The sequence below is a fragment of the Thamnophis elegans genome, unplaced genomic scaffold, assembly GCF_009769535.1.
Source record: "Thamnophis elegans isolate rThaEle1 unplaced genomic scaffold, rThaEle1.pri scaffold_176_arrow_ctg1, whole genome shotgun sequence".
Lineage (NCBI taxonomy): Eukaryota > Metazoa > Chordata > Lepidosauria > Squamata > Colubridae > Thamnophis > Thamnophis elegans.
Genome location: NW_022473646.1, coordinates 13,047 through 24,967, shown reverse-complemented (window position 1 = coordinate 24,967; position 11,921 = coordinate 13,047). Strand labels below are relative to the sequence as shown.

The window sequence follows — 11,921 nt, the reverse complement described above, 5'->3', positions numbered from 1 at the left end:
AATTAAATCAATAAATACACAGAAATAAATCTGAGAAGGCACTGATTTTCTTGAGAGTGAGGGAGAGGGGGTGTCCTTTTGATGTCCTCTGCAAGCCACGGGTTCCTTTTGGTCCCATGGAAAGAATAACAGAATAAATGAGTCAGAAGGGACCTTGGAGGTCTTCTAGTCCAACCCCCTCTTCAAGGAGGAGACCCTGTGCCATTTCAGACCAACGTTTGTCCAAAGAGGCACAAACTTTCCTTCCAACCATTGATGGCTCTTCTCAAAAGATCAGATTGAGCCGGACAAACTAAAATGGGGGATCCTGAATTATTCTTCTCAAAATACAAGGATTCTTTTTTTTTCTTTCTTTCTTTCCTTCCTTCCTTCCTTCCTTCCTTCCTTCCTTCCTTCCTTCCTTCCTTCCTTCCTATTTCTTCTTTTCTTTCTTCCTTCTCTTTTTCTTTCCTTCCTTCTCTTTCTTTCTTTCTTTCCTTCCTTCCTTTCTATTTCTTTTCTTTCTTCCTTCTCTTTTTCTTTCCTTCCTTCTCTTTCTTTCTTTCCTTCCTTTCTTTTTCTTCTTTTCTTTCTTTCTTTCTTTCTTTCCTTCCTTCTTTCTTTCTTTCCTTCCCTCCCTCCCTCCCTCCTTCCTATCCTTTTTATCCAGTAGCTACCTCTTTGATCACCTCCTTGCCAATAGGAGGTTTCTGCCATCCATCTGGACCATGGACTCTTCTTCCTCCAAAGCAGGACTCACCCCTGTTCCACAGAACAGTCTTGCCCCAAAATGAACAGATTTGGGAACTACAAACACCATCCTCCACAAGTTACTACAAGCACTTTTATCAAACCTACTCAGCTGATGCAAGAAAACTGGGAACAGCCAATTTCTGGGCCCTGCGTAGACACCCAAAATTGAATTGCATGGTGGCGCAGTGGTTAGGGTGCAGTACTGCAGGCTACTTCAGCTGACTGCTATCTGCAGTTCAGCGGTTCTAATCTCACCGGCTCAGGGTTGACTCAGCCTTCCATCCTTCCGAGGTGGGTGAAATGAGGACCCAGACTGTGGGGGCGATATGCTGACTCTGTAAACTGCTTAGAGAGGGCTGAAAGCCCTATGAAGCGGTATATAAGTCTAACTGCTATTGCTATCTATCTATCTATCTATCTATCTATCTATCTATCTATCTATCTATCTATCTATCTATCATCTATCATCTATCTATCTATCTATCTATCTGGGTGAAATGAGGACCCAGACTGTGGGGGCGATGTGCTGACTCTGTAAACCGCTTAGAGAGGGCTGAAAGCCCTATGAAGCGGTATATAAGTCTAACTGCTATTGCTATTATTGCCAAGCCAAGCAGCACAATTTTAATTTCTGTTTGGAAAACGTTGCATGCATTTAAAATATAATTTAAGAAAAGGAGCGATTCCCTGCTTCCTTCTTTGACGCAGCCCAAGACAATGTTCTCCGACTCTTTCTATGGTTCAGCTTGGCAGGCCACCCTCCAAGAAACCCCCTGGGCCCATAAGTGGAACCATCTTCCCATCCTCTCCCTGCCCCAGGGCTCCTTCTTTGGCCCAAAACGAAAAGAAGAAGAAGAAGAAGAAGAAAGGGAAACTGCAGCGCCCCCAAATCTCCTAGGAATGCATGTTTTTCTTCCGGGCCTTATATCCAGAGAGTTCTTGGAAGACCAGAGAGGAAAAAGACCCAGAAGAGGGAAAATGGAAAAGCGGAAAAGAAACAGTGGCCACCGCTCTGCTTTTGGGGGAAGGGAGTGAGGATCGAACAAGAAAGCGGGATGGTGAAAGCAGAGGGAGGGAGGGGAAGAAGGCAAGGCAATGGGCTATGCAGTCATGCTCCCGTTTTCCCCAACCCCTTGCAAATGCGTTGCTTGCACATTACAGCACGATAAGTTTGGGTTTAAGCGCAAATTAGTCACTCCCAGCAGCTATGTGGCTAAAGAGAGAGCGATAGAGATAGATAGATAGGGAGAGAGAGAGAGGGAGGGAGAGAGAGGGAGAGAAAGAGGGATACAAGAGACAGAGAAAGAGACGATTAAGAGAAAACCGTTTTGCCTTCCAGCTCAAATCGATAGTCCACACCTGTATCCTCTTTCCAAAACCACCGGGAAAAGGCCCACCTTCCCCAGATGGGTTTAGACTTGTGTGACAGGCCGTTCTTCCTTCCTTCTTCTTCCCCCCCCCCCACCCGACCTCCCGCTGCCCCTCTCCCCACTCGCTGGCTTTCTCCTCCCGTCACAGCGAGACAAAATCCACAGCTTGCAGCAAGGGCAGCGACAGGAGCAGCAGGAGAAGCCAGGAGGTGTTCTGGATGAAGACGCTGATCCCGGAGCATCTCGCCAACTGGGCTGTCGAAGGGAAAAAAGGACGGAAGAGAGTCAGCGAGACGGAAGGGGCCTTGAAGGTCTTCTAGGTTGAATCTCTCCTTGGTTCAGTTTCCACCCATTATTCCTCGTCTGGCCTTGGAGAGTAGCTTGAGCCCCTCCTCTCTGTGGCAGCCCCTCCCACTCTTAACAGGAAAGCTGTTAAAACCTGGCTGTTCCGGCAGGTCCGGGGCTATTGACATTATTGTTAAGGTCCAGCCCCGATTAGAACGAATGTGTGTTGTGAATTTTAAACCATTCTGTTTATTTTCTTTTTCTTTCTTCCCCTTCTTTGTAAGCCGCCCGGAGTCCTTCGGGATTGGGCGGCCTATAAATTAAATCAATCAATCAATCAATCAATCAATAGGAAGGCTGCTGTCCTGTCTCCCCTGGTCCTTCTCTTCACTAGACTAGCCCTGCCCACTTCCTGCAACCGTTCTTCATATGTTTTAGCCTCCAGGCCCCTAAAATCACCCTGGTTGCTCTTCTCTGCACTCTTTCTAGAGGAGGGGGTCTCCAAACCTGGGAACTTTAAGACTTGTGGACTTCAACTCCCAGAATTCCCAAGCTGGGGAATTCTGGGAGTTGAAGTCCACAAGTCTTCAAAGTTCCCAAGTTTGGACATCCTTGTTCTAGAGTCTCAACATCGAAGTCTCAACTACTAAGTCCCATGAGCCGAAGTGGCGCAGTGGTTAAATGCAGCACTGCAGGCTACTTCAGCTGACTGCAGTTCTGCAGTTCGGCGGTTCAAATCTCACTGGCTCAGGGTTGACTCAGCCTTCCATCCTTCCGAGGTGGGTGATATGAGGACCCAGATTGTTGTTGGGGGCAATATGCTGACTCTGTAAACCGCTTAGAGAGGGCTGAAAGCCCTATGAAGTGGTATATAAGTCTAACTGCTATTGCTATTGCTATCTATCTATCTATCTATCTATCTATCTATCTATCTATCTATCATCTATCTATCTATCTATCTATCTATCTATCTATCTATCTATCTATCTATCAGATTGTTGGGGGCAATATGCTGACTCTGTAAACCGCTTAGAGAGGGCTGAAAGCCCTATGAAGCGGTATATAAGTCTAACTGCTATTGCTATTGCTATCTATCTATCTATCTATCTATCTATCTATCTATCTATCTATCTATCTATCTATCAGATTGTTGGGGGCAATATGCTGACTCTGTAAACCGCTTAGAGAGGGCTGAAAGCCCTATGAAGCGGTATATAAGTCTAACTGCTATTGCTATTGCTATCTATCTATCTATCTATCTATCTATCTATCTATCTATCATCTATCTATCTATCTATTTATCTATCTATCAGATTGTTGGGGGCAATATGCTGACTCTGTAAACCGCTTAGAGAGGGCTGAAAGCCCTATGAAGCGGTATATAAGTCTAACTGCTATTGCTATTGCTATCTATCTATCTATCTATCTATCTATCTATCTATCTATCTATCTATCTATCAGATTGTTGGGGGCAATATGCTGACTCTGTAAACCGCTTAGAGAGGGCTGAAAGCCCTATGAAGCGGTATATAAGTCTAACTGCTATTGCTATTGCTATCTATCTATCTATCTATCTATCTATCTATCTATCTATCTATCTATATCTATCTATCTATCTATCTATCTATCATCAGATTGTTGGGGGCAATATGCTGACTCTGTAAACCGCTTAGAGAGGGCTGAAAGCCCTATGAAGCGGTATATAAGTCTAACTGCTATTGCTATTGCTATCTCCCTTGCATTCGGTTAACCCCTTATCTAACTCCAAGCAGGTGAGTTGAGAAGACTCCTCTGCATAAACTGTTTAGCAACCAGTCAGTGTCATTGGACCTTCACACAGGGACCCGGTCTTTCACGCCTGACCTCCGCTCACCTTTGACCACCGAGATGTTCCTGGACCGCATGTCTTCGTAATCGTTGGTGATCTTCAAATTGCAGGTGTAGACCCCCTCGTCTTTGGTGCTGAAGCTGGCGAGGTACAGGCACACAAGGTCCTGGGTGGCCGTGACGTTGGTGCGATACTTGTAGAGGTTACTGGCGACGTTGATGTTGCCGGCCACAACTGTTCCCACCCCAGTATCCTTGGAGAGGCGGAATTCGTAGGTCAGAGCGTTGCTGGTTTTGCGTTCGTAGGCACAGTCTATCCGCAGGGTTTGATCCGACACGCAGGCCGTTAGTCTTTTGATCCGCTGGCCATGGCTGACTTGGAGGACTTCAGGAAGGAAAGAAGAGAATAACAGATCGATAGAGAGAGAGGCAGGTAGATGATAGATTTGATATAGATAGATAGATAGATTTGATAGATAGATTTGATAGATAGATTTGATAGATAGATTTGATCTATCAAATCTATCAGCTAGTGCAGAACGACTTCAGCTAGTGCAGAACGCAGCCGCGCGAGTGATTGCGGGTGTACCTCGATTCACCCGCATAACACCTATCCTCCGCGAGCTGCGCTGGCTACCTGTCGATCTCCGGATGCGCTTCAAGGTGCTATTAATCACCCATAAAGCCCTACATGGCAGTGGATCTGGATACTTGAGAGACCGCCTTCTGCCAATTACCTCCCTGCGACCAATAAGATCATATAGATTAGGCCTCCTCCGTATTCCATCGGCCAGCCAGTGTCGGCTGGCAACCACAAGGAGGAGGGCCTTCTCAGCAGTAGCCCCGGCCCTTTGGAACGAGCTCCCTGTGGAGATTCGTACCCTCTCCACCGTCCAAGCCTTCCGCACAGCCCTGAAGAACTGGCTCGCCCGTCAGGCCTGGGGATAAGGATAGTTGCCCCTCCCGAATGTTGTATGGATGTTGCCTACTACTTTTAGTATATGTCTCTATTTTGTTGTCTGTATTCCCCTTCCCTAGTTTTATGTGAGCCGCCCTGAGTCCCCTCAGGGAAAAGGGCGGCCTACAAATTCTAATAAAACTACAAACTAAACTACAAACTTGATATAGATAGGATAGATAGATAGATAGATAGATAGATAGATTTGATAGATCAATAGATTTGATAAATATAGATAGATAGATTTGATATAGATAGATTTGATAGATAGATTTGATATAGATTGATAGATTTGATAGATAGATAGATTTGATAGATAGATAGATTTGATAGATAGATAGATTTGATAGATAGATAGATTTGATAAATATAGATAGATTTGATATAGATAGATAGATAGATTTGATAGATAGATTTGATAGATCGATAGATTTGATAAATATAGATAGATTTGATATAGATAGATAAATAGATTTGATATAGATAGATTTGATTGATAGATTTGATATATATAGATAGATTTGATATAGATAGATTGATAGATTTGATAGATAGATTTGATAGATCGATAGATTTGATAGATAGATAGATAGATTTGATATAGATAGATTTGATAGACAGATAGATAGATTTAATAGATAGATAGATAGATAGATAGATAGATAGATAGATAGATAGATAGATTGATTGATTTAATAGATATAGATTTGATAGATAGATTTGATAGATTTGATATAGATAGATAGATTTGATATATAGATTTGATATATATAGATTTGATATATATAGATTTGATATAGATAGATTTGATAAATATAGATTGATAGATTTGATATAGATAGATAAATATATTTGATATATAGATAGATTTGATAGATTTGATATATATATATATATATATATATATATATATATATATATATATATATATATATATATATTTGATATAGATAGATAGATTTGACAGATAGATTATATATATATATATATTTGTGTTTTTTTATTTGTGCTGATAAATAAATAAAGGTAGACTAGTATAGATCTAGATCTAGTATAGATCTAAGAGCCAAGGTGGCGCAGTGGTTAAATGCAGCACTGCAGGCTACTGCTAGATCAGCAGTTCAGCGGTTCAAATCTCACCGGCTCAGGGTTGACTCAGCCTTCCATCCTTCCGAGGTGGGTAAAATGAGGACCCAGATTGTTGGGGGCAATATGCTGATTCTCTGTAAACCGCTTAGAGAGGGCTGAAAGCCCTATGAAGCGGTATATAAGTCTACTGCTATATCTATTTCAAGCTATTTAGCTCTCATCAGCTAGCCATACTTATTTATTTATCAGCACAAATAAAAAAAACACAAATATAACAAAAGGCAACAGTAAAAATATTGGGTTTCTGTCGTGATGGACTCTTGTGACGAGCCGATTGACAGATGTTGGAAGCAGTTAGCTTCCTCCCATAATTGGGGCTTACCAGGGGTTGTGACACTAATATAGATAGATAGATAGATAGATAGATAGATAGATAGATAGATAGATAGATAGATAGATAGATAGATTATATAGATAGATAGATTTGATAGATAGATTTGATATAGATAGATAGATTTGATATATATATATATAGATAGATTTGATATAGATAGATTTGATAGATAGATAGATAAATTGATTGATTGATTTGATAGATAGCTAGATAGATAGACAGAGACAGATAGACAGATAGACAGATAGACAGATAGATAGATAGAATAGCAGAGCCTGAAGGGACCTTGGAGGTCTTCTAGTTCAACCCCCTGCTCAAGCAGAAAACCCTATGACATTTGGCCACACTCACCCAGTCACATGACCCCCATCACCAAGCCACGCCCAGAGAACTGGTGGCAAACATTTTTACATTTTACCACTGGCGTAGGGTTGCTAATAACGCCAAGTATTAACAATATTTAATCAATCCCGGGAATGTATCTCCAAATCCCCATAACTTCTAATCCTTACTATTTGAAATTCACTGTCCTATCTATGTGTTAAATCCCCTTTTAAGAATCTGGTTAAAAGGAATCAGAGGCGACCTTGGCTAAATGAGGTCATACGTTAAAGCAATCCACAACTCCTATTAAAAATAATTACCTACTCATCCCAATGGTAAATTAAAGACTTTAACAAATTAAGAGAGGTTTTCTCATTAACCTTATAGAGGGGAAAGGGAATTATGTATTCCCTTATGTATACGTTCGTGCATATCTCATATCACCTTTCTCTGCTTTAAATCACCTGCAGATCAGAAATTCTTCCCTGACCAAGGAAGATTTCCTAACTATCTTAATTTCCATGCAAATAGAAAATCCAGAGGTTTGATATTTTTTAAGCTGTACCTAGGGCTCAATTGCTAGCAGAATCCAGATGTAGAGCTAAAAAAAAATATTAAGGATACACGAGTTTAAAAAGAAGGGGAATATTAGACCACACAGAGAAAAAGGCCAAGTCATATAATGCTTCTCAACCTTGGACATTAGCTCTGGACTTCAACTCCCAGAATCCCCCAGTCTTGGAATTTTATCTTCGAATAGAGTTGGAAGGGACCTTGGAGGCCTTCTAATCCATCCCCCTGCTCAAGCAGGAGAACCTATACCATTTTAGATAAGCGACTATCTAGACTTTTCTTAAAAGCCTCCAGTGATGGAGTACCCATGATTTCTGGTGGCAAGCTGTTCCATTGGTTAATTTGCCCTCGCTGTTAAGACTAGCGCATGCTGGCTGGGGAATTCTGGGAGTTGACGTCCAGATCTCTTGAAAAATGGATGAGAGGAGATTTCCCTGTTTTTATTTTTCACTAAAGCAGTTTAGACAAAGACCCTGCCCCAAAATTTAACAGACAAACCTTTCATGGACTAAATCTTCATTTCGTATAGCGGAGAGATTTTTGTCAAGAACAAAGGAAGGACTCAAGAGTGATTTTTAAAAAATACTTTCATGATGGATGGGAAGTGCAGATGAACAGGTATCTTTGACACAATCCCTGCTGAAGCTCCCTACAAGTAGTCCATTTAGTGACCGTTTGAAGTTACAGTGGCACTGAAGTGACTTATGACCGTGTTTCACACTTACGACCGTGGTCACGTGGTCAACATTCAGAAGTTTGACCACTGACTCATATTTATGACGGTCGCAATGCCCTGGGTCGTGTGATTTCCCCCTTTGCAACCTTCTGACAATCAATGAGGAAGCTGGATTCACTTAACAACCTTGCTACTAATGTAACAGCTGCAGCGGTCCACTTAACGACTGTCGCAAGGAAGGCAGCAAAACGAGGGCGAAACTCACTTAAAAGCTACCTCCCTTATCGACAAAAGAAATATTGGGTGGCAGAAGCTGGGACAAGTAATGGGAGCTCACGGCATTGCACGGCGCTAGGGATTCGAACCGCTAACCCGTCAACCTTTCTGATCGACAAGCTCAGCGTCTTAGCCACTGAGCCGCCGCGTCCCGTGACCGTGTAGCTTAAGAGAGGACATTTCCAGGAACTGGATGCGCTCGGTCCAGGAAAGATGCTTCCTGGGGCCACCAGGTGGCAGCACACCTGGCACAGTGTCTCCTTTTACCTGCCAAAAGGAGAGCCAGGCTGACCGTTGATCTCAACATCTTCTTGGGTGGGTGAATTTGGGGTGGGGCGTCACCTGGCACAACGACAGCGTCTGAGGAGCGAAATCTAGAAACAGAAGCAGCACATAGTTAAGGAGGCAGCGGTGCAAATCGATTGGCAGCGCTGGCAATGCCCCCTTGGCCAAAGCAGATGTTTGTGTGTGTGTGTGTGTTTTTAAAATGCCAAAGCAGCTTCTTGGCCATGGTCGGATGGCATCGCCCAGCCAAAGAGGCTTTTTTTCTTTTTGCCAGCCAAGGATTCCCCTCCTCTTATCTCAGGCTTCTAAAATTCTCTTTTCTGCAGGGTTTTTTTTCTTTTGGTCAGCGCTGACCAGGCATTGTGCCAGCCAGCCACCCGTGAGGGGGAGAAGAGAAAGATGACTCACAGGCCCGACTCTGAAGCTGCAGAAGAATTTTTATGATCTCCTGTGGTTCAAAAAAAAAAGACCAGGAATGAATTCTAGGAATTGTGGAGCTGGGTAGAGGATGCCCATCTGCTCCTTCGCCAATCTGAATTGGCAATTTCCTCCCCGGGGGCAGGGAGAAGCTGGCAAAAGGGAGACTGCCATGAAGGGGAAGCCTGGAAGACATACTGCAGATCTTAGAAAATTCATTTTTTAAGGAAACATTAAATTAACCTTGGAAGGAGAGGATGGAAATCCAGTGGAAAGAGAATTTGGACTTGTACAAAAATCCTTCCCAGGATGAAAAACTCATGAATTTCCCCTGTAATTTGTTGTTATAGGCAGCGAAAAAGGTTTTGATGGGATGCAGCTGCATCCAGTTCGGGGTCTGGTTTTTCCCACAAGCAGAGGGTCTGGCTGGGGCAGAGAAGGGGGCAAAGGATGCGCCCCTCTCACGCCCGCCCTATCAGGGGAGGCGGGACGGCCGACCTTAGGCGATAGCGCTTCACCTGCAGACCCAGGATCGGATCTTCTCCTTCTCCTCGGAGGGTCTCCTATGGGGGAGAGCCCCTTCCACCACCCCCACCCCCGTCTCGCGCCCATCTAGGCCGGCCTTCGAGGGTCTCTCTGCCCCGTCGGCGCAGCGCAAACGCGGCGGATCCTGCGGCATTCCAGGACGCAGCACGCGCGCGCTTTTGCGCCCTCCGGGCCAGCCAAGGCATCCCGGCGCGCCCGCGCTGCGGCAACTGTCTGCTTTGCGCAAAGTGACCTTCTCGACGCCGGATTCGGCCGGGATCCGCCCTGCGGCCCTCTCGCCTCGCCTGGGCCAGACACTCCCGCCGCTGCCCCCCCCTCCCCACATCCCAGGGACTCTCGCAGCCCCTCTTCCCCGCCTGAGCGCCCGCCGCCTGCAAGGGTCCCCCTCGCCTCTTGCATCTCCATCATCACCCTGGACAGCTCATGTGGGCCTCCACGGCCTCTCTCGCTTTCCGACGTTTTCCCACTTGCGTGTTGAGACTGAAGGGGGGACCCTCCAGACGGAGGGATCTACTGGGGGGGGGGAGAGAGGCTGCGAAAGCCCCTCGGGGTGGTGGGAGAAGAGAGCCGGGTCAGCTTGCTTCGCCCTTCCCGGCTCTCTGCGCCTCTCTCGCCCTTTCTCCAACATCCTTCATCCCCGAACTGGTTTCCCGGACGGTCCCCCAGTTTGGTGGCTGCCACTCTCCCCGTCCGTAAGAGAGGAGGTTGGTCTCCTGGGGAGGATGGTGCCTGGAGTCCCTCCATCCCATCCGGCTACTCCCGGGGGGCGCCGAGTTGGTGGTGGCTGCCTGCCCGGGACGGGCAGGGAATGCGCGCTTGCTAGCCAATTACGCACCGGTTGGCTCCGCAAGCGGGAAGGATGCCCGCGTCCTTCCCTTCATTGCGCTCCCCTCCTCTGCTTATTCCCAGCCGGAGGAAGAGGAGCGGAGAAGCCGAGGCTGCCTGCCTGCCTGCACCCCGCTTCCCCGTCCCACAACCACACCTCCTCCCACTCCCGTTACCTTCAGCCACGTCCGGCCGCCAGCACCGCTCTCCCGGTCTGGCGCAGGCTGGGTCGGCTGCACTAGGCGCCTCTGCGAAGGGGTGGGCTTCCCAACAGGCCCCGCCCCTTCGCACAGCCCTCCCCGCCTCTGCGGTACCCAGGCGGAGAACCTGCAGCAGCCTGGCCCGGGGGGGTGGGGGGGATCTTCTGCGCGTGAGCCAAGGCAGAGTGTTGTGTGGGGGCGCGCCTCGGATAGCTTTGCAAGAGCGACTTGGGTGTTTGGGAGCTGATGCGACTCGGGGGTGGGGGTGGTCTGGAAGATGCCCGCAGGGCTCCTTCTCAGGGCGTTTGGGTGGGGAGGGGGCGAGGAGTTGAGGGTCAGGGGCTTCGTGCCACCAGAAGAGACCCGTTTTTTCTTCTGAGAGGGAATTGAGGAAGAGATTGGGCTTACATTAAACCATGGTTTGTGAACTGCTAAGAATCTGTAGAGATTCTCAGTCATCCAGATCCTGGTTGTCCAAAAGGTGCTTTTTCAAGAGGCAGTTATTTTATTTATTAAATTTATATTACAGCCACCTTATTATTAAGTGACTATTATTATTATTATTATTATTATTATTATTATTATTATTATTATTATTATTATTATTTGCAACAACAAAATTGTATCACAGCGGCCAGTTGTTTCGCCGGATTTGGCATTGATTACTAGTCGGGCCCCACCCAGGGGCCTAGGACGTCGTAACGTATTTTCGTAATATGCATGCAGATCCAAGCAGTGCGGCTTTTTGCATTTGACTGATGGTGATTTTGTCAATTTTTAACTGTTTTAAATGTAATTCCAGTGCTTTTGGAATAGCACCCAGTGTGCCAATTACCACTGGAATTACCACTGCTGGTTTGTGCCATAGTCGTTCAATTTCGATTTTTAAGTCCTGGTATTTTGCGATTTTTTCACATTCCTTCTCAGCTACCCTGCTATCACCTGGTATTGCAATGTCTATGATTGTAACCTTGTTTTTTTCAATCAGTGTGATGTCTGGTGTATTATGCGCCAGTATTTTGTCCGTTTGTATGCGAAAATTCCACAAGATCTTGACCATCTGATTTTCGGTGACTTTTTCAGGCTGATGTTCCCACCAGTTTGTTGCTGTTTTAATATTATAATTTTTGCACAAATTCCAATG

General features: G+C 45.6%; 1 protein-coding gene across 1 annotated transcript; it reads right to left on the bottom strand.

Annotated features, from left to right (window-relative positions):
* Positions 1–2,233: 2,233 nt before the first annotated feature.
* THY1 (Thy-1 cell surface antigen) lies at positions 2,234–10,798 on the bottom strand. Its single transcript, XM_032238443.1, has 4 exons — positions 10,754–10,798; positions 8,772–8,878; positions 4,261–4,599; positions 2,234–2,357 (listed from the first exon to the last, which is right to left on the bottom strand). Exons 2-4 carry the CDS (start codon positions 8,809–8,811, stop codon positions 2,245–2,247), a joined length of 492 nt encoding a protein of 163 aa, XP_032094334.1. The 5' UTR covers positions 8,812–8,878; positions 10,754–10,798; the 3' UTR covers positions 2,234–2,244.
* Positions 10,799–11,921: the final 1,123 nt, after the last annotated feature.